This window comes from Piliocolobus tephrosceles, chromosome 2, assembly GCF_002776525.5.
Source record: "Piliocolobus tephrosceles isolate RC106 chromosome 2, ASM277652v3, whole genome shotgun sequence".
NCBI classification, from domain to species: Eukaryota; Metazoa; Chordata; class Mammalia; order Primates; family Cercopithecidae; genus Piliocolobus; species Piliocolobus tephrosceles.
Window position 1 is genome coordinate 99,606,107 of NC_045435.1, and position 23,135 is coordinate 99,629,241.

General features: G+C 42.2%; 1 protein-coding gene across 3 annotated transcripts in view; it reads right to left on the minus strand.

The window, feature by feature from the left end:
- Positions 1 to 23,135, minus strand: part of MLH1 (mutL homolog 1) — a 54,897-nt gene that overhangs the window by 12,863 nt on the left and 18,899 nt on the right. For all 3 annotated transcript variants that reach the window (XM_023187480.1, XM_023187479.1, XM_023187478.1), the window contains exons 9-13: positions 21,692 to 21,804; positions 19,294 to 19,387; positions 16,489 to 16,642; positions 10,939 to 11,309; positions 8,049 to 8,197 (exon numbers count right to left, since the gene is read on the minus strand). In XM_023187480.1, coding sequence (XP_023043248.1) covers positions 8,049 to 8,197; positions 10,939 to 11,309; positions 16,489 to 16,642; positions 19,294 to 19,387; positions 21,692 to 21,758 — 835 coding nt within the window. In that variant the 5' untranslated portion in view covers positions 21,759 to 21,804. The remainder of the gene's footprint in view (positions 1 to 8,048; positions 8,198 to 10,938; positions 11,310 to 16,488; positions 16,643 to 19,293; positions 19,388 to 21,691; positions 21,805 to 23,135) is intronic.

The following is a 23,135-nucleotide window of genomic DNA, read 5'->3' on the forward strand; positions in this document are numbered from 1 at the left end:
CTTCACCAGAATTAAGTTCTCTCTCAAGAAACTACTTTCTATGCTCATCCATAAGAAGCAACTCCTCATCTGTTCAAATTTTATCATGAGATTGCAGCAATTCAGTCATATCTTCAAGCTCTACTTCTAATTTTCTTGTGATTTCCAAGACATCTGAAGCTACTTCCCCCAATGAAGTCTAGAACCCCTCAAAGTTATCCATGAGGGTTGGATGCAATTTCTACCAAACACCTGTTAATGTTGATATTTTGACTTCCTCCCAGGAATCTCCAATGTTTTTCAGGGCATCTAAAATGATGAATTCTTTCCAGAGGTTTTCAATTTACTTGGCATAGATCCATCAGAAGAATCACTTTCTATGGCAGCTAGAGCCCTATGAAATGTATTTCTTAAATAAGACTTGAAAGTCAGCATCACTCGTTGATCCATGGGTTGCAGAATGGATGCTATGTTAGTGTTCATCTCCTTATATATCTACATTAGAGATCTTGGGTGACCAGGTACCTTGTTAATGAACAGTAATATTTTGAAAGGAATCTTTTTTTCTGAGCAGTAGGTCTCAACAATGGGCTTAAAATATTCAGTAAATCATGCTCTAAAAGATGTGCTGTCATCTAGGCTTCGTTGTTCCATTTATAGAGCACAGGCAGAGTAGAGTTAGCATAATTCTTAAGGGCCCTGGGATTTCTGGAATGGCAAATGAGCACTGGCTTCAACTTAGAGTCACCAGATGCATTAGTACCTGTAAGAGAGTCAACCTGTCTTTTGAAGCTTTGAAGCCAGGCAGTGACTTTTCCTCTAACTATGTCAGTCATAGATGGCTCCTTCTAATAGATTGTTTTGTCTACATAGAAAATCTGTTGTTTAGTGTAAGCCACCTTCATCAATTAGATCTTCTGGATAACTTGCTACAGTGTCTACATCAGCACTTGTGGCTTCTTTCCTTAAACCTCATCAGTCTCTGTTGGCTTTCAAGTTTTCTTCTGTAGCTTCCTCACCCTTCTAAGTCTTCAAAGAATTGAAGCAAGTTAGGGCCTTACCCTGGATTAGGCTTTGGCTTAAGGGAATGCTGTGACTGATTTGATCTTCTATCCAGACCACCAAAACTTTATTACAGCAATAAAGCTGTTTCGCTTTATCATTCATGTATAACTTGGCTAACTTGCACAAGAGGCCAAGCTTTCAACCTATACTGGCTTTTAATATGCCTTTCTCATTAAGTTCTTGCTTTCAGTTTTTTTGTTTGCTTTGTTTTGTTTTTTGTTTTTGAGATGTAGTCTCACTCTGTTGCCCAGGCTGGAGTGCAATGGCATGATCTCGACTCACCGCAACCTCCACCTCCTGGGTTCAGGTGATTCTCATACCTCTCAGCCTGCTGAATAGCTAGGACTACAGACGACCACCACCAGGCCTAGCTGATTTTTGTATTTTTAGTAGAGACAGGGTTTCACCATGTTGGCCAGGCTGGTCTTGAACTCTTGACCTCAGGTGATCCACCCGCATTAGCCTCCCAAAGTGCTGGGATTACATGCGTGAGCCACTGCACCCGGCCTCATCCTTTCACTTAAACACTTGTGGACACTTTGGGGTTACTGATTTGCCTAGTTTCAATATTATTGCATCTCAAGGAATAAGGAGGCCTGAGGAGAGTGAGGAAGACATGGGAACACCCAGTTAGTGGAGAGGTCTGAGCACAAACATTTATTAATTAAGCTCACTGTCTTATGTGGGCATGGTTTTGTCCACATAAGACAGTCAGCTTAATGGTGCCCCAAACAATTATAACAGTAATGCCAAAGATCAGTGATCACAGATCACCATAACAGATATAGTAATAATGAAAAAGTTGGAAATATTGTGAGAATTACCAAAATGTGACAGAGACACAAAGTGAGCACAGGCTGCCATAAAAATGGCACCTAACAGACTTGCTCTACAAAGGGGCTGATCTACAACTAGTAAAAAATGTAGTATCTGTGAAAATCAACTCCAGGTGGGCTAGAGGCTTCAGTATGAGTCTTTTAGGAAACAATCTAAGAGCATATCTTTAATTATCGCAAAGTTAGGAAGGATTTCTTAAGCTAAAAAGCCAATCTGTAAAGAACAATTGATAAAATCTGCCTACATTAAATCTAAGAATTTCTGTTCCTAAAACAAGTATTCATTTTAAAAAGTTACTAGGGGATCCCTAAACTAGAGGAAGATATTTTCATGTAACTCACTACTATCTAGAATATATTAAAAACTCCAAAAGTTAATTAGGTAAGACAAAAAAAGAGCCCATCAAATATTGGGTAAAAAACTTGAACAGACACTTAACAGTTAATGAAATATACTTATTTATTGATTACTTATTTATTTATTTATTGCTCTGTTGGCCAGGCTGGAGTGCAGTGGTACAATCTCGGCTCACTGCAACATCTACCTCCTGGGTTCAAGTGATTCTTGTGCCTCAGCCTCCCAAGTAGCTGGGATTACAGGCATGTGACACCATACCCAGCTAATTTTTATATTTTTAGTAGAGATGGGGTTTTGCCACGTTGGCCGGGCTGGTCTTGAAATCCTGGCCTCAAGTGATCCACCCACCTCGGCCTCCTAAAGTGCTGGGATTATAGGCATCAGCCAACACGACTGGCTGAAATACATTTAACTTTATTGCAACCAAGAAAATGCAAATAAAAACTACCATCAGATACTGTTTCACAATCATCAAACAGGTAAAAATCTGACAGTATAATTATTGGTGATAATATAAATGAATATGACCCCTCTGGAAAATAATCTGTCATTTTATGACCCAGCAATAACTCTCTTAAATATATGACCTAGAGCTTTTCATCCAGTATGCCAGGCCACCAATCAACTCATATGAGGCTGGGAAGCAAGGTGGCATGTGGAGACACAGGGACTGAGACCATATGAGTGCTCCAACTGTCCTTCAACAGAAGAATGAATGAACTGTAAATTCATGAAGCAGAATCTGTATTATACAGAAAAGGTAAACCAGAGCTGTATGTAACAAGATGGATGAATCTTAGGAATATATGTATAGCTACATATAAATTGCAGAAAAACTAAACTTACAGTGTAATTCTACTTTTATAAAATCTAAAGCTTGCAAAACTAAACAATTTTTTAGGACTACAAATATAGGTAATAAAACTGTAATAAAAAAAGGAAATAATAATCCCAAAATTTAGAATAGTAATCACCTCTAAAGAAGAAGGGAAGGGAATGGCACAGGGGAGCAGCACATAAGAGCCTCAAAGGTGATGGTGATGTCCTATTTCTTAGGCAGGTGCTATTCTCACAAGTGTTCATGTTTTTCTGTAGACGCTACATATATTTTATAAATATGATTTTTAAATTTACCAATGTATATGTATGTGTGTGTTATGCACCTATATATATACTTGTGCATATATCTATGTGTGTGTATATGTATCTTTGTTTTCATGAAATAAGTAAAAATATCACCAGCAAAAAGGAAGAGTGGGGACAAGAGAGGGTGGAGAAAACAGCATGGGTCATAGCATGGCAATAAGCCTATACATTATGTTTTTACTATACTTTTCTTTTTAAGCTTTGGCACCACAAGTGAATTCTCATACTATTATAGAAGTTCTGCAATACTATCCCCCACCCCATAAAAAGAGGTTTATTTTCTTCATTTTTAGAGTAAGTATTCCTCTCTGTTCCCACTGGAAACTCGATGTCTCTACAGGATGTTCTGCGTAGGCGGAAAATGATTATTTTAAAAGCTGGAGAACATCAAATAATCCTGAATAATGAGGCACTGGAGGAAAGGGAGAGCAGTGTAATCCACTAAAACAGTCAGAGATTTTCCACACAGAATGTTCATGGACTGCTCTGACGCATCCAGAGCTACTGAAGCGCAGCCCTGCCAGCAGGACGGGGGAGGGAGGCAGCAGCACCAAGCACAGGGCTTTTCTTCATTGGGCATTGTGAGGCTTCTTGTACCTCTTCACAGCCTCTTATCAGGACTTAAAACAACTTTCATTTCGTCCCTAACCTAAATATCCCCATAGTGCTGGTCTGCAGGCATTTCCCTGCCAAAATCGGACAAAATCGGTCTGTACTTCAAAGCCAAACCACATATCTAAGTTCATAACTGAGGCCTTGAGTCTCAGCATCTTTTTCTGAGAAGCAGCAAGGGAAACCAAACCTGAAGAAAGGGCGACCAGTCCTCTAGTCCCTAATGCTCACTTGCAAGGGTAAACGCCCCCATCCCCTGCTGGCTGTCTTCCAATGGCCACTGTATGCCAGTACCTTTGCTGTTACCAGAGATAATCAAGACACCCTTCCATCCTTCTCAGGAGAGCTCACCCTGGCTTTCTGCTGAACTGGCCTCATATCTCTATTAGAGGATTTCTTTCATTCTACCTAAACAATTCCCAGATAACACCATGGTATTCTTTAAAGCAGGGGTCATAGTTGATCCATTTCACTTCCTACTTCTGAGCTTGGCACAGTACATTTTTTACAGAGAAGATACTTGACAAATGTTTGCTGAACTGATTTCTTGTACCAAAAAAAACTGTCACCTAGTGACAAACCATGAATATATACATTCAGACCCAGGACTGTTCACCAAAGAGCAAGAAAATGAAATTAAGTGTGGATATCTGGAGGCAAAAAACGTTAAGGGTATTTTCACTTTAAATGGTAGCAAATAGCTTATGACATTTCTTAACCCCATTAATTAACAGATCAAAATTATGGGACTAGCAGTAAGTAAATTCAGTCATTACTAATCTCTGAGATGAACCTTATTCCATAGAATGCTTGCCTGGATACTGGAACCTGTCAAAATTAACCTCACTTGTTAACTCAAAGTGTGTCCACTGTGGATGGGTAAATCCCTAAACTCAAGAGAACTGTCTAACTGAACGTTCAACTTTGACATCCCTTTAAAATAAAGATTCTAGGGCTTTACCTCCCAGGCTGCTCCTCTCAATCACTGACTCGCTCCCTTAGCAAATATCTACTGAGTATACATGCCAGGTACTCTGCTCAGCACCAAGAACGAGGCAGTGAGCTCCACAAACATGACCTCTGCACAGACAACACACTGCTCAAATAATCATACAGATCAGGTGCAACTAAGAAAGCTGTGACAAGGAATGTATCTCTTACTTCTTTCATGACCTGGGGAACTTCATCAGGGAGTAGTCAGCCTCTTGGTCTATTAAGGCTAGTGGTCTTCCTCGTCAAACCTGAGCCTCAGTCAAATCCCTATACAGCATTCAACTCAAAGATAATCAGCTTCTCCAAGGCTGGGGCTTTGGGTGTCAACCAGATACCAGTGGGTAGGGGCTCATGGCAGAGGTCCCTCTCCTTGAACAGTGCCTTACAGATTATAAAGCACACACACAGTATCTTAAGTGTTCATCACCACAGCCCAGTAAAGGCTGCAGTGTAGCACATTTTACAAAGCACGAAAATCATGCCCAAAATGTTGAACAATTATCTGTCTGGTCTCTGAATGGTGTAGGTGGTAGGAGCTTCAGAGGAGTTCTGGCTCCAAAGCAAGAGCACATTCCATTCCCCACAGCACAGGCGATTCCGTCTGTAAGCAGCATGTTTGAAAACACCAGCCTCAATCGATGGAATCAGAATTACATGGCATGCTTGTCCTGCAAGGGCTGTTGACCTGGTTATGCATCTAGCCTTCCTGCATGAAGGCCACTGCCAGTAGCAACCCACCACCAACAAGGCAGGAACCTGGGCCTGTTTTTGATTGTGGAGATGTTGCAATTAGTCTGTCCTCTCCATTTTCCATTCCATTTTCCTCATCTTTAAAATAGAGAAAATGGCATCTGCTCTGCCTCCCTCACAAGACTGTTCTATAATTAAGTGAGATACTGTGTAGGAATACATAATTTTAAATCATTTAGATTTATCATTTTAGCCTCAGCAAGACTCCAAAGCTGAACAAACTCGAGGCAGGTTAGCTTTGTTAATACACTGCACTGACAACAGTTTGATACTATTCAGAAAGTTACTGACATTGTAACTTTTAACAGCCTGCTATACATGAGGGAGACAAACCCTTTAAGAAAACTCATAATTTCCAAACTGAGGGAATCTGTCCATCAAAACCACTGTGAGGAAGACTGCTAAATGCATCAAGTAACAGCTCACCTTTTAAAAGCATTTTAGAAGTTCCTAGCTTGAAAGCTAACAATGATGGAATGGAAGAGCAACTGGAGCAAATCATGGAAATAAAAACCAGAAGCCAACTGGCAGCCACTTCTACAGCTAGCAAAACCTCAGTCACAGGAAGCTTGTATCCTGCCCAAAGGGAGAGACGACCTGTGGGTCTTTTCCCACATGTAAACAAAGGCCCAAAATGCTAAGAAAAGGGAACAAATGCAGAAAGGCAAGTTGAAGATTTCCTGAATTTGCTTAGACAAGTGGTGACTGAGACTGAAAAAATTAAAGAAGCCACTGAATCAAAAGCAGATGGTTTTTTTTGTTTTGTTTTGTTTTTTGTTTTTCTTTTGAGACAGAGTCTCACTCTGTCGCCCAGGCTGGAGTTCAGTGGCGCAATCTCGGCTCACTGCAAGCTCCGCCTCCTGGGTTCATGCCATTCTCCTGCCTCAGCCTCCCGAGTATCTGGGACTATAGACGCCCACCACCCCGCCTGGCTAATTTTTTGTATTTTTAGTAGAGATGGGGTTTCACCGTGTTAGCCAGGATGGTTTCGACTCGTGATCTGCCTACCTTGGCCTCCCAAAGTGCTGGGATTGCAGGCGTGAGCCACTGCACCTGGCCAAGAAGCAGCTATTTTAAAAGGTTAGGGACTAGTGGGAAAGGCACAGAATTGCTCCTTGACTACTCATGTCTTTTAAAAATTAAACCAGATTGTCATATTTTAAGATACACTTTGTAACAGTTTTGAAATCTGACTACCTTAATTAAGAAATATGTAATAGGCCAGGTGTACTGGCTCACACCTGTAATCCCAGCACTTTGGAAGACAGGTGAGAGGATACTTGAGCCTAGGATTTCAAGACCAGCCTGGGAAACATGGCAAAACCCCATCTCTACAAAAAAAAAAAAAAAAAAATTCACTGCAGCCTGGGTGACAGAGTGAGACCCTGTGTCAAAAAAAAAAAAAAAAAAAAAAGTATAATAGATGAAAAATAGAAGTGTCACTGCTAAATTCTCAAGTACAGAGCTGCCTACTGGAGCCCTGGACAATCGTGTCTACACTTAGACCATTACTGTCTCACTCATAAAGTGGGGTCAGGATTGTTGCTTGGGCCAGTTCACTGTTACACACCTCAATCCCTGAGTCAGTTCATCCCTTGGAGGTGACTAGCCTCACCTTTTAATTCCTAAAACCATTATTTTAGTTTTGAAGTAACAGGGATCAAGATAGTTCTATACTCAGGTATTCTCAAAACCTATTTCTGACAAAGATGATAATGATTTACTACTTTGTCTTCAGAATATAAAAGTGTCAGCTCCTTACTCTGTAACAAGTGTTATTATTTACATTTTATCTCTAATCAGCACAATGATCTTTAAGGGTAAAATTAATTTCATGTTATAGGTAAGAAAGAACTGAGGCATAGAAAGGTTAGGTCAGGAGTCTAAGGTCACAAAAGAGATGTGGTAGTGCCAGAATTTGAGCTCATGGCTACCTCCCAAGTCTGTGCACTTTCAGCAACAGGACATGCCATTCAGTACACAAGATAAGAATTTTGCTTACCATTACATTGCTTTCAGCTAAGACAGAAACAAACTGAAAATTGGTGAAATGACTGATTTACTCTGACTCCTATGGTTTAACAAGAATACCAATTAAGGCTAATTAAAATAAACAGAGATTATTTTTCTCCCTTTTCTCCCAATCAAAAATTGTCTTTAAGCTGATGCTATTGTGGGTTAGTAAAGGAAGAGGAGCTTGCCCAGCAAAACTGTAGTGGCCACTCTGACAACATGACTGCTTTCTGCATTTCCAGAACCTTGGCAGTTGAGGCCCTATGCATCCCAGGCAGGCAGCAGCATTTACATACCCTCATGTCCCCGTTCATTAATTTCTTCCTGGAGACTCAAAACACTGGTGAGGTTAATGATCCTTCTCCGGGGGGTACAAGCTGCAGTCATTTCCTTTCGGGAATCATCTTCCACCATTTCGACATCAGAATCTTCCCGATGTCTCTTTCTGCAATGAAGAAAAGGAAGTGCAGATCATTAGTATTCTTGTTTTTAAACTTAGCCAAATTTTGTGGGTTGCATTTTGGAGGAGCAAGCAACTTCTCTGTGCTGGTTCCACAGAGCTGTGGATGAACCCCTGTGCTGGTGGCAGGCCAAAAAGATCAGTCTGTTCTCTGGTAGACTGCTTATCTGACAACGCTCAGGTCCCAGCAGCTGGCCATGCAGCCAATGTAGCAGGACTCTGGAGTGTAGCTTCATCCCGTAGAGCTGCAGGGCGTTGAATAAGTGAGCTGAATTTGTCAAGTCTCATTCATTCATTCCTCCATCTATCCATCCATCAGACACTGCTATACACTAACTACATCCAGCAATGAACAAAACAGATAAGGTAACTGCCCTCACAATGCTTACTTCCTTTTTTTTTTTTTTTTTTGAGACACAGTCTCACTATGTCTCCCAGGCTGTGGTGTGATCTCAACTCACTGCAGCCTCTGCCTTCCAGGTTCAAGCGAGTCTTATGTCTCAGCCTCCCAAGTAGCTGGGATTACAGGCACAAACCACCACACCCAGCTATTTTTTGTATTTTTTTGTAGAGACGGGGTTTCACCATGTTTGCCAGGTTGGTCTCGAACTCCTGATCTCAGGCGATCTGCCTGCCTCTGTCCCCCAGAGTGCTGGGATTACAGGTGTGAGCCACAGCACCCAACCCACAATGCTTACTTTCTAGTGGGAGAGTCAAATAGCAACAGAAAAGAGATCATTTTAAGTATCAATAAACACAATAAAGAAAATAAAACAAGGTAGCATAACAGAATGATGGGGAAATGAGAGGAGAAAGAACTTCAGACTGAATGGACAAAGAAGGCCTCTGGCAAGAGGTGACTTGCTGGTCTCACACTCCCGACCTAAGGTGATCCGTCCACCTTGGCCTCCCAGAGTGCTGGGATTACAGGTGTAAGCCACCACACCAAGCAAGCCAAGAGGTAACCAGGGGGTTCCCAGACAGAGAGAACAGCAAAAGCAAAAGGGTAAAAAGCTCAGTCCGTTCAGATCAGCCACAAGAGCTGTACGGCCAAAGCACCATGTGGGAGAAGGAAAGGGGAGGGCTGGAGCAAGGGTGGGGTGAGGGATTTAAGTTTTATCCCAAGTGCAAAGGAAACCACTGAAACATTCTCAGCAGAAAAGTGGTATCACTTGATTTTGGGCTTAAAAATATTTGACTACTCTGTGGTAAATATCACTTAGTTCTGCAAGTGATAAACAAATGTAATACTTTCCCTGCAGGGATAAGAGCATTAAATGGGATAATGTATGCAAAGTATCTGGCACACAGTAGATGCTCCATAAATATTAGCTTCCTTTATTATTCCCTGGAAAAAATTTTTTTTTTTTTTTTTTTTTTAGAGACAGAGTGTTACTCTGTCAGCCAGGATGGAGTGCAGTGGCTTGTCCATGGCTCACTGCAGCCTCAACCTCCTGGGCTCAAGTGATCCTTCCACCTGAGCCTCCTGAGTAGCTGAGACTACAGGCATTTGCCACCATGCCTGGCTTGTGTGTGTGTGTGTGTGTGTGTGTGTGTGTGTTTGTGCAACTCCTAGACTCAAGTGACCCTTCCGCCTTGGCCTCTCAAAGTGCTGGGATTACAGGCCAATGCGCCTGGCTGGAAAAAATTTTTAGAAGTCATCTTGCTAGGCTGACTCAGAAATGAGCAAACTGAAGTAATGCATCTCAATTCACATGGCTAATTAGTGCCACGATAGTGCACATGCACCCTTGGGCAAATTCCTTCACCTTGAGCTCCAGGTTTCGTATAAGTACACATTAAATAAAGAATATCCACCTTAGAGATTTTGTGAGGTAATGTCTTACAGTACTTGCAGAATGTACACTGGAAGTGCTCAAAATCAAATGACAATCTTTATTATTATTCCTGCTCCTTTTCTCCAGCTTTCTTTCACCACTAGCCCACATACTTCAGGGAGTTGTTTTTTTTTTTTTTTGAAACAGAGTTTTGTCCTTGTTGCCCAGGCTGGAGTGCAATGGCATGATCACGGCTCACTGCAACCTCCGCCTCCGGGGTTCAAGTGATTCCCCAGTCTCAGCCTCCCGAGTAGCTGGGATTACAGGCACGTGCCACCACGCCTGGCTAATTTTGTGTTTTTAGTAGAGATGGGGTTTCACCATGTTGGTCAGGCTGGTCTCGAACTCCTGACCTCAGGTGATCCACCTGCCTCAGCCTCCCAAAGTGCTAGGATTATAGGTGTGAGCCATGGCACCTAGCCAGGGAGTTTTATAAATTAGCTTCAGAACATGTGTTTTTTCCTGAAAAAAAGTGAAAGCAGCTCTAAGTAGGATGAAAAATAATCCTCCAGATATGTTAGGCTTCTCTCTCTAGCCATTTCTGGTGTTGAGGCTCTATCAAAATTCTTTACTAAAAATAAAAGATAAACCTGCTTTTTTTCTGGTATGTGTGTTTATTCAATTGAGCAACTATTCCACAGTCTGAAGTGTTTTTAACTCATGCTTAGAACTGTGGACATTTAAGTTATTTTGAAGGACATTATGGTGGGTGACTGTCAAGTTATGGTCAAAGGCAGACAGTGGATAAGGCCACAGCACCATTTCAGAGGACGCAGAGGGCAAGTCAGGCAGAGAGAAGATGCAAGTGATTCATGAAAAGCCAAAGTTAGAAGGCAGTTTTATTACAGAATAAAGGAGGTAGGCTGCACTTTTCTCAAAAGGCCATACCTGGGGTTGCTGGAAGTGGGTCCTCTCTTCTCTGACATTTCTGAAGTCCCCTTTGTTGTATCCCCCTTCAGGCTCTGATTTTTGGCAGCCACTTCAGCAGGGGATGGGAGTTCAAGCATTTCCTCATCTTGCTGCCTAGCCCTGCCACTAGAAATATCTGTCTTATCCTCTGGAACAATGGCCTGGGGCTGACTGGACAGGGGTTTGCTCAGAGGCTGCAGAAACGCATCAAGCTTCTGTTCCCGGGAATCTGTACGAACCATCTGGTGGGCATAGACCTTGTCACTACTTCCAGAAGTAGAAGAGGAGGTCAGACTTGCTGTGGATTTAACCATCTCCCCAGAGGGGCCAGCAAGTCCTGGTAGCAAAGTCTGTATCAAAAAAACAAAACAAACAAACAAAAAAAACCAAACATATATACATATATATATAGTGGAGAGACTCAGAATAAGAAGCATAGATACACAGGTCCCCAAATGGAGCAGTACTAAGAAAGAAACTAGAATGAGGTATAATTATGATTGTTATAGAAGCAATTCTGCCCAAAATTTGAAGTATAAAAGGTTTACAGGTATAAAATTCAAGAATTAAGCAAAATACTTATAATCTTAAAATTATCTTGAAATGGAAATAACAATGTAAAATTTTCATACTTTTGTCTGGGGGGATGGTGCCAGAAGACTTTTTATTGTGGCAAAATACATATGAAATTTACCATTTTAACCATTTTTAAGTGAGAGCTCAGTGGCATTTATATTGTTGCGCAACCATCACCACCAGATATCTCTAGAACTTTTTCATCTTCCCCAAATTGAAACTCTGTGCCCATTAAACAATAAGTTCTCACTTCCCCTTCCTCCCAGCTCCTGGCAACAACCATTCAACTGTTTATTTTTAAATACACATATTTCCTAGCTCTGACCACTGGAAAGGCCTAAAAGTAATGACTACCCAGTAGCAATGAGGACTCCCAGATCCCAAATTATAGTCTCTAAATACCATTTCCCACTAAAATGAACTATAGCTCCTTGGAGAAAAGGCCTATTCCAGGGCTTGGGCTGGAAAAGTATAAAATGTGCCTGCAACATCATCTTGTCAGAAACAAGGAAATTATCAAGACTAATGGAATTCGGTCAAAAGGCAGAGGGCCCTAACTCCAAGGGCTTGGTTCCACTGGACTAAGATTGGATAATTTGAGCATCAAAAAGAAAAATGACTATAATTGATTAAAATGTGTTGCTCTGTTAATGGCTATGACAAAACACTGAAAAAGCAAAAAACTGAAAGTGAGGAGGGAGGAGATGGAGAGGGAGGGAATAAGAGGGGAGAAAGAGAAGGGAAAACATAATTAAACACCACTGGAAATTACTAGGACATCATTCATTCCTTTGAAACTTGATAGCTAGAGGGATATAATTCAGCATTTGGTCTTACTTTCTAGTAAGAACTGTACTTCAGGACAACCAAATAGCTATAACAAGGGAAAGTTCTTCTATACGAAAGAATTACAGTCAATACAGAAGAAATGATAAAATCAGAAAATCATAATCTTGCAATCTAATGAAATAACTGATTCAGGTAATGGTCATCAATGAAAGGTGAAACCATTAAGCTATATGTTGATGGGTAAGTATACAATGAGGGAATCAGGCTGTCACCAGCTGAACCCACTTATGAATCTTATCACCAAAATGACATAACAAGACATTATGCACCTCCTGCTGGGGTATATTAGGAAGTACAGGGCCAACGGAAACAAAAAGGTACAGTGACTTTTCTAACTTCAAACAGACTTAAAAGATTCTTAAGAGTAGTTATGGTAATTTCTGCTTCCCAAAACGCACCTGTAAATTACAAAAAAAAAAATATATATATATATATATATATATGTATCTACACGTCTATACTTAATATACGTAAGTACGTATACACTTAATATTTGTTTAATATGCATATATTTTTGTCCAAGGTTTCCAGCTCATAACTCCCACAGTCCTGTTATAGTCTTTTGTTACAATGTTGGGGTGCTGTAGGCCTCAGAAGTTCTTAGGAAACAGAATTTCTCTACCTTCTCCTGCTTTCCTTTCACTTGCCCAAGACAGGACTCTAATCTGATTGTGGGTCATAAGACCCTCATTCCATAGGGGTCCTGCCCCATATCCTGGAGGAAAGAACGGCCACAGAGAGGCCAAGAAGAATCTGAACAAACAGGTCTTACTGAGTTTAGACCCCTTTATGTCCAATCATATTTCGACACAGTTGTCCACGTTTCAACCATTCCTGCCTAACGATGTCTCCATAAAAGGCCCAAGAAGACAGAGTTTGCGGGCTTCCGGAGAGCTGAACATGTTGATGCTGACAGGAAAATGAACAAGAACTCATCCATGTGCTGGGAGCCAAGTACATGGGGACAGAAGCTCCTGCGCTCCAGACCCTTCCAGACCTAGCTTTGTGTATCACTTTATTTGGCTATTTATTGGTATCTTTTAAAATCTTTGTAATAAATCCAGAAAACTAAGTACGCATTTCCCTGAGTTCTATGAGCCACTCCAGCAAATTAATAAAAAATAAAGTGGGGGGTCTTGGGAACCCCAACTTGAAACTGGTCAGAACTTTTAGAGTCCTGGACTTGTGACTGGTGCCTGAAGCAGGAGACTGGGGGCAGTCTAGGGGACTGCACCCTCAAACTGTGGGATTTAATGCTATCTCCAAGTAGACAGTGTTGGAATTAAATTGGAGGAGACCAGCTGCTGTCCGCTGTGGAACTGACTGCTTGTTTAGTGTGTGGGGAGAAACCCCCACATAAGTGGTTATAGAAATCTTCTGAGTTGATTGTTGTTATGGTGAAAGATTGGAGGAAAAACACGGCAACCAAATATGATGTGTGGAATCCCCAGGGTTCTTCATTTCCACACCAAATGCATTCACTGCAAACAGGGCTTCTGATGTACCGGCCATGATCAGTGGAGTACAAGGCACAATCTGAGAAGCAGAAAGATGGTGGCTCCATGGGCCAAAAAGTCAGGAGCCAGTGTGACCTGCTGCTGGCAGGGAGAGAAGGTATTCTGATAATCCATGAAAACAGGGAGCAGCAAGGAGCCCACCAAGCTGGTGTCAAGCACCAACCGACAGGGGCAGGCCCTCTGATCCTTCTGAAAACACACTGGTCAGGACTTATGCAGAGTTCCACCAGAAAAAAAAATGTAATCTAACAAAATAAATCTGACTAACCCAGGATAAGACAAGGAGGCATGCTGAGAGGTTCTTTTCCCCATAAAGCCACAGACTCTATGATCTCTGGCAAACCCCTTGAACTTCAACTGGGACAAAGCAAACGGCAATCACTCTGTGCTAGGCAATGTGCTCTCCATCTTCATTTCACACTTTGGGCCTTTCTTCCCACTCCCCACCAGCCAAACCATTTCCAGGTCTTGACAATTCTACATGCTCAACTATTAGTGAATGGGGCTACTTCCTGTGTCTCAAGCCCCTCACCACTTCTCCCAAATCATTGTAGGATTCCATCTTGCTCCTCTCCAGTCCATTCTGATATTGCAACCAGGGAGCTCTTCATAAAATGCAAACAAGATCCCACCCATTCCCATCAAACTGAAATCTAAACTCTTTAATATCCTGATGAAAACCTCTCTATTTGGCCTGAATTCTGCAGCCTCAACTCCACCACTGCCGCTTGTCCTAACAGATCCATACTCAGACCCCAACACAGCTTAACCCCAGCTGCACATGACAGTACCTAGGGAGGGTTTTAAACAATCCTGATGCCCAGACCCCACTACCCAAGAATGATTTATTGGTTTAGGCAGGGCCCAGACATTGGAATTTTCTAAGTTTCCCAGGTAATTCTAATGGCAGCGAATACTGGACCCATTGCACTCAACTTTCAGATCCTCAAACACATATTCTCTTGCACCTCCAGGCCTTTATCCTTGCCATTTCCTCTGCCAGAAACACTCTCTTCATTCCCTCTCCCCTTTGGGTCCCAGGCTCCATGGCTCTTCCCTCCCTTTCCTAACTGACCAAGTCCAGGACAATGGCCCCTGCTATATTCTCCCGAGTCTGTTTTTCTCTCCCATGGGACATATTCTCTAGTAGTCCATAAGTGCTTCTATGGAAGGCAGCAACATCTATGCTGCATCCCTGGGCACCCAACACAGTGTGTCTCAGATACGATTCTCAATGCACATGTGCGGAGGAAGGCAGAATAAAAGGAGCAGTAAAGGGGCACTGAGCTTAAGTGAGCAACGGGAACAGATATCAAACCAACTAACAGTTACTGGGTATTTCCTGTGTATCATAGTGCTCCAAGAGCCTTACTCACGCTACACGCGTTAACCCACTGGGGGCATGTGTGGCCTCATCTCATCCATGGGCACTAGAAGGCATAGGGACTTAAGGCCTCTGTAAGACCCAGGGCTCATGTTGGTAGCAGGAGTCAATCAATAATGGAGGAACAAGCGTTGGTTTCCAGACAGAACTTCTTCCTCCCACCTGCCACATATCCCTTTCAGGTCTGTCACATATCCCTTTCAGGTCTCACCAGTACGAACCTTCCTCTCTGCATCAACAATCTCCAGGTATTGGGGGATCCAAGGCTGGTGGGGTTGCTCTAGCTGGGTTTAATCTCACCGCTTAGTGCCCATGCCACTTCCATCTAGATTCTTTCCAGGTAGGTAACGGTGAGTGTCCTTCTGAGAAGCATTCATCTGCTTGGGAATTTTAAGTTTTCTGTGAAGCAGGGTCTCACAGAAGTCCAGTTTCTGCTTCTAGGATCCAGCATAATTTAATGCAGAAAATATTTATATTTCTATTTTGTAGTTTCAGTGTGCTTATGATGAACATCTTCACCATGATTAAAGGGCTGTCCACAATCACATCATCTCAGAACCAGGAGTATATTGGAGAGCATTTTATCCAACCTGCTTATCTTATAGACAGGAAAACTGAGAACTCAGGTAAGTGAAGTGACTTAGAATAAGAAGTACTTAGAAGCCGTACCAGAGACTTTCTGTTCACTGACTGCTTGTAACTGTCCCTGGATGTGGGGATGATCCATTCCTCCATTACCGAGGGGGATATGGAGGCCAGGGAAGGTTAGTCGCACAGCTGGTAACCCAGGTCTGTCCAACAGTAGAGCCTCCGCTCTTTCCACTCTTCCCACTGCCTCCCTGGGGTCCAGCCCCTCCACTGTGCCATGTGTAGGTAGGAGTAACCTCCTCCTGAACATCTAAAGTGAAGAGTGCACTGAAGAGGCACCCTATTCTGTTTTCAGACAGCTCATTTTCCTAGGAAGTTGGTCTAAGGTTCCAGATGGAGGCAAAGTGAGGAAGTGAGCTCAGACCTTATGACTCTAAGCCTAGGAACAACAGCACAATACCTTTATCACTAGGTTCAAAGAAGAAAATGTTAAAACTATCAAGGTAATACTTGCAAAGAAAGTTCCTAAGTAACAGGCAAAAATCCGGGCTCTCATGTCTGGCAGGGCACATTTCAAAGGCCCCAGAGAAGCAGCTGGATGAGAGGCGCCCTGACCTGGGTGAAGTATATCCTGGAGGAATTGGAGCCCAGGAGCTTGCTCTCGATGTGCTGTTGCACCCGCTCCAGGATGCTCTCCTCGTGCAGGAAGTGAACTTCATGCTTTGTGGGGTGCACATTAACATCCACATTCTGGGGACTGATTTCTAAACTGGCAGGAAAATAAAAGAGAACAATTACCTTAGATAGTGGGAGGGGGAGAAAAAGCCCACATATGGCACATATGGTGTATGTGGTGGCCAGAAGATTTGAGGAGGCCAGATGACATAGTGGTCAAAACCTCAGGATCTAGTCTGAGTGTGTTCAAATATCGGCCCTACTACTTCAGAGCTGTGTAGCTTTGCATTAAGTTACATCATCTTTCTTTGCCTCAGTTTCTTCATTTGTAAAGTGGACATAACAGAATTACCTATCTCACAGGTTTATGGTGGGAATTAAATTCATGCCAAGTGGCTGGGTGCAGTGGCTCAGGCCTGTAATCCCAGCACTTTGGGAGTACGAGGCGGGTGGATCATGAGGTCAAGAGATCGAGACCATCCTGGCCAACATGATGAAACCACGTCTCTACTAAAAATACAAAAATTAGTTGGTGGCACATGCCTGTAATCCCAGGTACTCAGGAGGCTGAGGGAGGAGAATCCCTTCAACCAGGGACTCAGAGGTTGCAGTGAGCGAGATCGCACCATTGTACTCCAGCCTGGCAACGGAGCAAGACTCCGTCTCAAAAAAAAAAAAAAAAAAAATTCATGCCAAGTGCTTTATATGTACCTGCCACATATAATATATGTTAACTGTAATTACTCTCATTTTAGAACTAGTGGAATTTCTTGTGTAACCTTGGGCAAGTCACTTAACTTCTTAGGATCTGTTTTCTCATCTGCAACCATGAATAAGTAAGTCCTCTATTATGTGAGGAAACAATATATGCAAGAACACTTTCTATCCATAAAATGTAGTCATAAAAATCAGTTTAGAGACTATGCTAGCTATCAATTTATTGCCTCAGCTCCGAGTCCATCTTTCATTGCTTGCTCTGTGATAATGGAGGTTTGCAATGTGAAGCTTTGCCAGTAGAAGGCGCCAGAGGGACTCAGCAGGAGAAAGGGGTTTCTATGCCAGGTTAGGGTACACTCCTATCAGACTTCAAGTTCTTTAGCACAAGTGGCCAGCAGCACGTGTACTCTTCTCACGGGCAGTTTTTCCCAGCATCCCCTCAGAGTGGTACTGGGGAGCGCCTCATTGACTTTACCTCGTAGCGAGCCAGTTAGTTCTCTTCAACAAGGTATGCATCTCAGACAGTAGGTGGGGGAGTGTGGTGAGGGGATGCTATCTCAGCCCTAGGAGGAAATGGTTGTTCTTTATATCTTCTGTTCCTATGTCTTATTACTCTATTCTCTATTACTCTAATCTCCAGTTTGTAATTCTTTATTCATCTATTCAAATTGTTGCATAGTTTCTATCTCCTGTTTGGACCCTGATTAAAACTAACTTTAGGCCAGGTGCAGTGGCTGAGGCCTGTAATCCTAACACTTCAGGAGGCCAAAATGAGAGGATCACCTGAGGTCAGGAGTTCGAGACCAGCCTGGCCAACACGGTAGAATCCATCTCTACTAAAAATACAAAAACTAGCTGGGCGTGGTGGTGCACACCTGTAATCCCAGTACTCGGGAGGTTGAGGCAGGAGAATTGCTTGAACCTGGGAGGCAGAGGTTGCAATGAGACGAGATTATGCCATTGCACTCTAGCCTGGGTGACAGAGCAAGACTCCATCTCAAAAATAAAATAAAATAAAACTACCTTTAACCACAATTTTTATGCTCTCCCCCTTTCAATCAAAATGGAAACAATGATAAATTAGGATAATTAGGACATGAAATAGACAAATTAGTAGCAGAGCCAGAAATAATACAAAGAAATCCTCCATAAGTCAGCTCTGGACTGTAAATTCCTTTAGAGCAGGGGTACCTCACATTTATTCTGTATTTCAAATACCTACTATAGGGTTTGGTCTATTTAATGCAAGCGCTAAACTGTATGACTGCTAAACTAATTACATCAACATCTGGGCAATCAACAGTGGATATTTTAAGACAAGAACCTCCACAGAGCAGGACATAGTCTTTTTTTTTTGAGACGGACTCTCGCTCTGTCATCTAGGCTGCAGTGCAGTGGTACAATCTCAGTTCACTGCAACCTCCACCTCCCAGGTTCAAGTGATTCTCCTGCCTCATGCTCCCGAATAGCTGGGACTACAAGTGTCCGCCACCATGCCTGGCTAATTTTTCTATTTTTAGTAGAGACAGGGTTTCGCCATGTTGGCCAGGCTGGTCTCGATCGCCTGACCTTGTGATTCACCCACCTCAGCCTCCCAAAGTGCTGGGATTTACAAGTGTGAGCCACCATGCCCGGCTCATTGTCTTTTATGGAAGAAAAACAGTAGCTGTTGTGGCTTCCCAACTGACCCCAGCAGAAGTAATATTTAGAGCCTTCAGAGCACATCTGTTTCCACTCTGCCTACAAGCTGTCAGCACCTCCTGATGGGGTGAGGCATGGCATTCCTTTTTTTATTGCTAACAGAGCCTGGCATATAGGAGGCTCTTAGTGAGGTTCTGTTAAATTAGTGAATAAATGAAGAAAAATTGTGCCTTGTACCTGTAAGAAGGGACAGAACATCCTTTTGCCAGTGGTGTATGGGATTCACTCTGATTGTACTATTAGCATGCTCATCTCTTTCAAAGAGGAGAGCCTGAGAGAACATCTGTTCCCTGTGAGTCTTGGTTGAGGAGTTTGGTAATACATTACCTGAGGTACAGGAATGGGTGTGTGTTTTTGGGCAAGTAGGCTGCATACACTGTTTCTATGGCTTTTCTCAAGGAAGTTGATTCTACCAGACGATCTAAACAATAAAAAGAAAGCAACCAGTTCAAAACTGTCCTGAGGGGTGAGGTCACAGGTGTACATTCATACGAAGTCATGAAATCACCTCAGGAAAAACATTTCTGTAGCGATACGCACATCACATCCCCAGGAAGAAAGGTGCACCTTTACCTGTCACCACTTCCCAGCCCAGTATCTTACTATCAGCTTGGGACTGTTTTACTTCAATCAAGTAACAGAAAACATGATAAGGCAATACATTCTCCCTCCTCACTTCCCTTTGCCCCCATTAGCTCATGTGGACTAACTGTGCTCTTGCTGGGCACAGTGCGAAGTATGATGTCAGCCCTCAGACTTTTCATTCGGCAAATACATACTGGATATCACACACACCAAGTGCTGGGAGACGACATGCTGATAAATAAAGCAATTCCAACCCCAAGTGGCCAGCACTATTATAGAGGTATGTGTGCTAAAAAGTGAGCCGAGAGAGCAACTAGCTTTGCTCAGGAAGTTCTGATGGTGGAGTAGCCACAATGAGTTTTCCAGAATTTCGGGCAGTACAAGTGTCAATGCACATTCAAGGTAATTTAAGAAATGAGGCTAGTTTGGAGAGGGTAGAAAGCAATAAAGGCAGAAAAAAATAAGACTAAAATCAGAGGAAGATGTATTTTCAGGAAACACAGCTCTCCTTTCTCTCTGGACAGATTTTAGATGACCTGCTGATGATCTGTTGTCCTGTGTTGTTGTAGACAAGGATATGTCAAATCTTTTTATTTCCAACAGGAAGAGTGGTTGTGTCTTTATCAATGAAGAGACTAACATCCTCTGAGTGCTCACCATATCCATGGCCCCACCATTAATGTCACTGTACTCTGTAACATGTGTCCTGACCACACAGGCCTGCAGCAGGCATGGGCACCTGACAAAAGGACAGCTGGAGCCCCTGTGCTGAGAATTCTGAACTTGAGATGCGCCAAAGGAGTGTTCTTTGTCTCTGCCACCTGAGTGCGCCCGCACAGTGTAGATAAATGAATGGCATGCATAGGGGCTCGACCTTGCTTTGCTACTGGGAAGTTGGTATCGTGAACACATTAGCTAATCATAATGCAGGGCTGTGGTAAGCAGCCCCAGCAGAAACACAGACAGAGGAGAGTCAGAGAGCACCTACATTGAATTTTTTGTCTGCTTTATAGCCAGCATGTGTGTTACAAAGCAGTTATTCTTCATGGTTAGGAAAAAAACTACTGAAAAACATTTTCTGAGCCTTGATTAACACAATCTTTGTTATATATCAGGTGTAAGTCCTTCCTAATAAAATAGGAAAAACCCTGCTAATAGACATCAGTTTAACAGAATGTGTTTGTAAAATGATTGGCTCTGTCCTTACTGTTCCTGTATTGCTTTGAACAACTGCTGTAAAACTGCATATTTTGAGACATTTACGACTGGTTAGCACTCTAAATGGAAGGAGGGAATATTCCATTTCCAATAGCAAACAAAACAAAAACTGTAAAATTATTATTAAATGCTTTAAAACAATAAAGATAAGTAATCTATAAGATAAAAATGATGAAAACTGAAAACACAGAAGTGGAAAGATTCATCTTATTTCTGGATGGAAAACGAAAAATTCAGACTGTGTTTGAGATTATTTGTTGTTGCTAGGTCACCACCAAAACCTTGTAATAAACAATTGAGTTATAAGGAGCAGAATATAAAATAGCATTTGTTTAGTAAATAACAATCATGTAAACACTATGTCAGCAGAGAGACAAAAACTGTAAAGGAATCTGAGAAATATCCTAATTAATTTAGTTAATTTCCTCCCTAATTTTTAGAACTCCTCTTTGTATCATAAAGCTCATTCTTTAAAAAGGAAAATCTCAAGTATCTTAGCAATTTCTTTAACGACAATGCCTATACCCAAGGTACTCCTTTTCCGTGTCCTGCTGTGCAATTTCAAATAGTGGCCCTTGATCTCTTCCAGCAATGTTCTGGCTAGGGCTTGCTTGTAAAGACTCTGACACCATCAGGTGAGGAAGGTGTGCTGGCTCACAGGAGCCTGTTATGCCCTCTCCTGGACTTCCTCTTAGAGGTGAGAACCAGACTCCAACAGTCAACCAGCAATGAGCACACGTGGGAGGGCTAAGCACAGACTTAGGACAAAAATTATACATGCTTCCCAATAAAACCAAACTTGGCCATAAGGTTTCTCCATGTTTAACCAAACCTACGGATCAGAAATTTTTCCATGGTCCCATAAAATTCCCTGTGGGTGCTTCCTGTGAGTGGATTTCCCATGTGGTTCTTTTTCACTTACGGTTGATGAAGAGTAAGAAGATGCACTTCTTCACTGAGTAGTTTGCATTGGATATGTAACCATTCATTTTGAAGGCTAGGGTTTTATCCTCACATCCAATTTCTATCAGTTCTCTGGTTAGAAAAGAGATTCCGAAGCTTTTGAAAATACTCAAAACTCAAACATTACAAAAGAATCAGAATTTAAAAACACAAGGTTCCTTCCCATAAACTAACTTTGTGAAATGAGGGCCCCGGAGACTTGGTCCATTTGAGGTCCTCCTGTGCCTGTCCATTCATCCATCCATTTGTCTGTTCATTCATTCACCCAACCACCATCCCATCCATCCATCCATCCATCCATCCATCCATCCATCCATCCACCCACCCACCCACCCACCTACCCTACTCGGTCAGTGTTTTCAAGCACCTGTGCTATGTGCCAGGTACTGCTCTAACTGCTAAAACAGAACAATGAGTCCAAGCTCTGAGACCTTATTTTGCTGAAACTTGAATGTATCTTAGTAACCAAATCCCAAAGGTGAGATTCCAAGAACTTGTCTCCGCTGAATTACTTGCTATACTGAATAGGACCACAATGTGGTTCTACAGTGTGTGTTGTTCCCAGGAGTGTCTATTGGGGAGGGAAGGTTAATAGGCGAAAAAGAGGTCCTCAGACAAGCAACACTTACTTCTCTCTGGAGACCTTCCTAAGAACTAGTCCCTGTCTGGAAAGCTCTACTCTTAACCTATTGGTACCTAGTTAATTCCTATTTATCCTTCACATTTCAAAAATTATTTCTTTCAAAGAACCTTCTCTAATGATCCCTTTCTCTGACCCTACAGAGTTTCCCATCATGTCCTTTATTTTTCCATTGAGGCATCAAGGACAATCTGCTAATGAATGGCATAATTATTTCATGTGTCTTTCCAACTGAAAAGTCAGCTGAGGGCAAGCATCATTTCTTCTTGTCTTCTTTGTTCTCTACTATATCCCTACCATATAGCACAATACCCAGGAAATAGCAGACATTCAATAAGGGTTTGCCGAATGGCTGGTGGAAGCTTTTTATGCAGTAATGTGTGGTCTGAGTGTCTTCAACGGAGGGTATGGCTTGCAGCACTTCCCATACACACTGAACCAGCAACACTTTTTTGCCAAAATGCCTCAAGAGGCTAGTGCTCTGGAAGCCTGCTTTGGGAAATGCTGCTCTAGAGGATTTCTAATCTTGTACAACCCCTAAGATTTCCCAACAACTAATTCTGATCTTAAAATCTAGTTAAAGAAGCTCTGAAAAGTTACACTGTACAAGCAGAGCTCTCCCTTCACTCTGGGAGCAGTTTTAAAAAATTCATTCATTCGCGATTAGAAAGAAAATAGTAAATTAAAAGCAAACTAATTGTTCCTTAGTCGGTTTAGCTCAAAGAATAAAAAATTTGTCCTTCAAAGTAGAAACTGGGTTCTG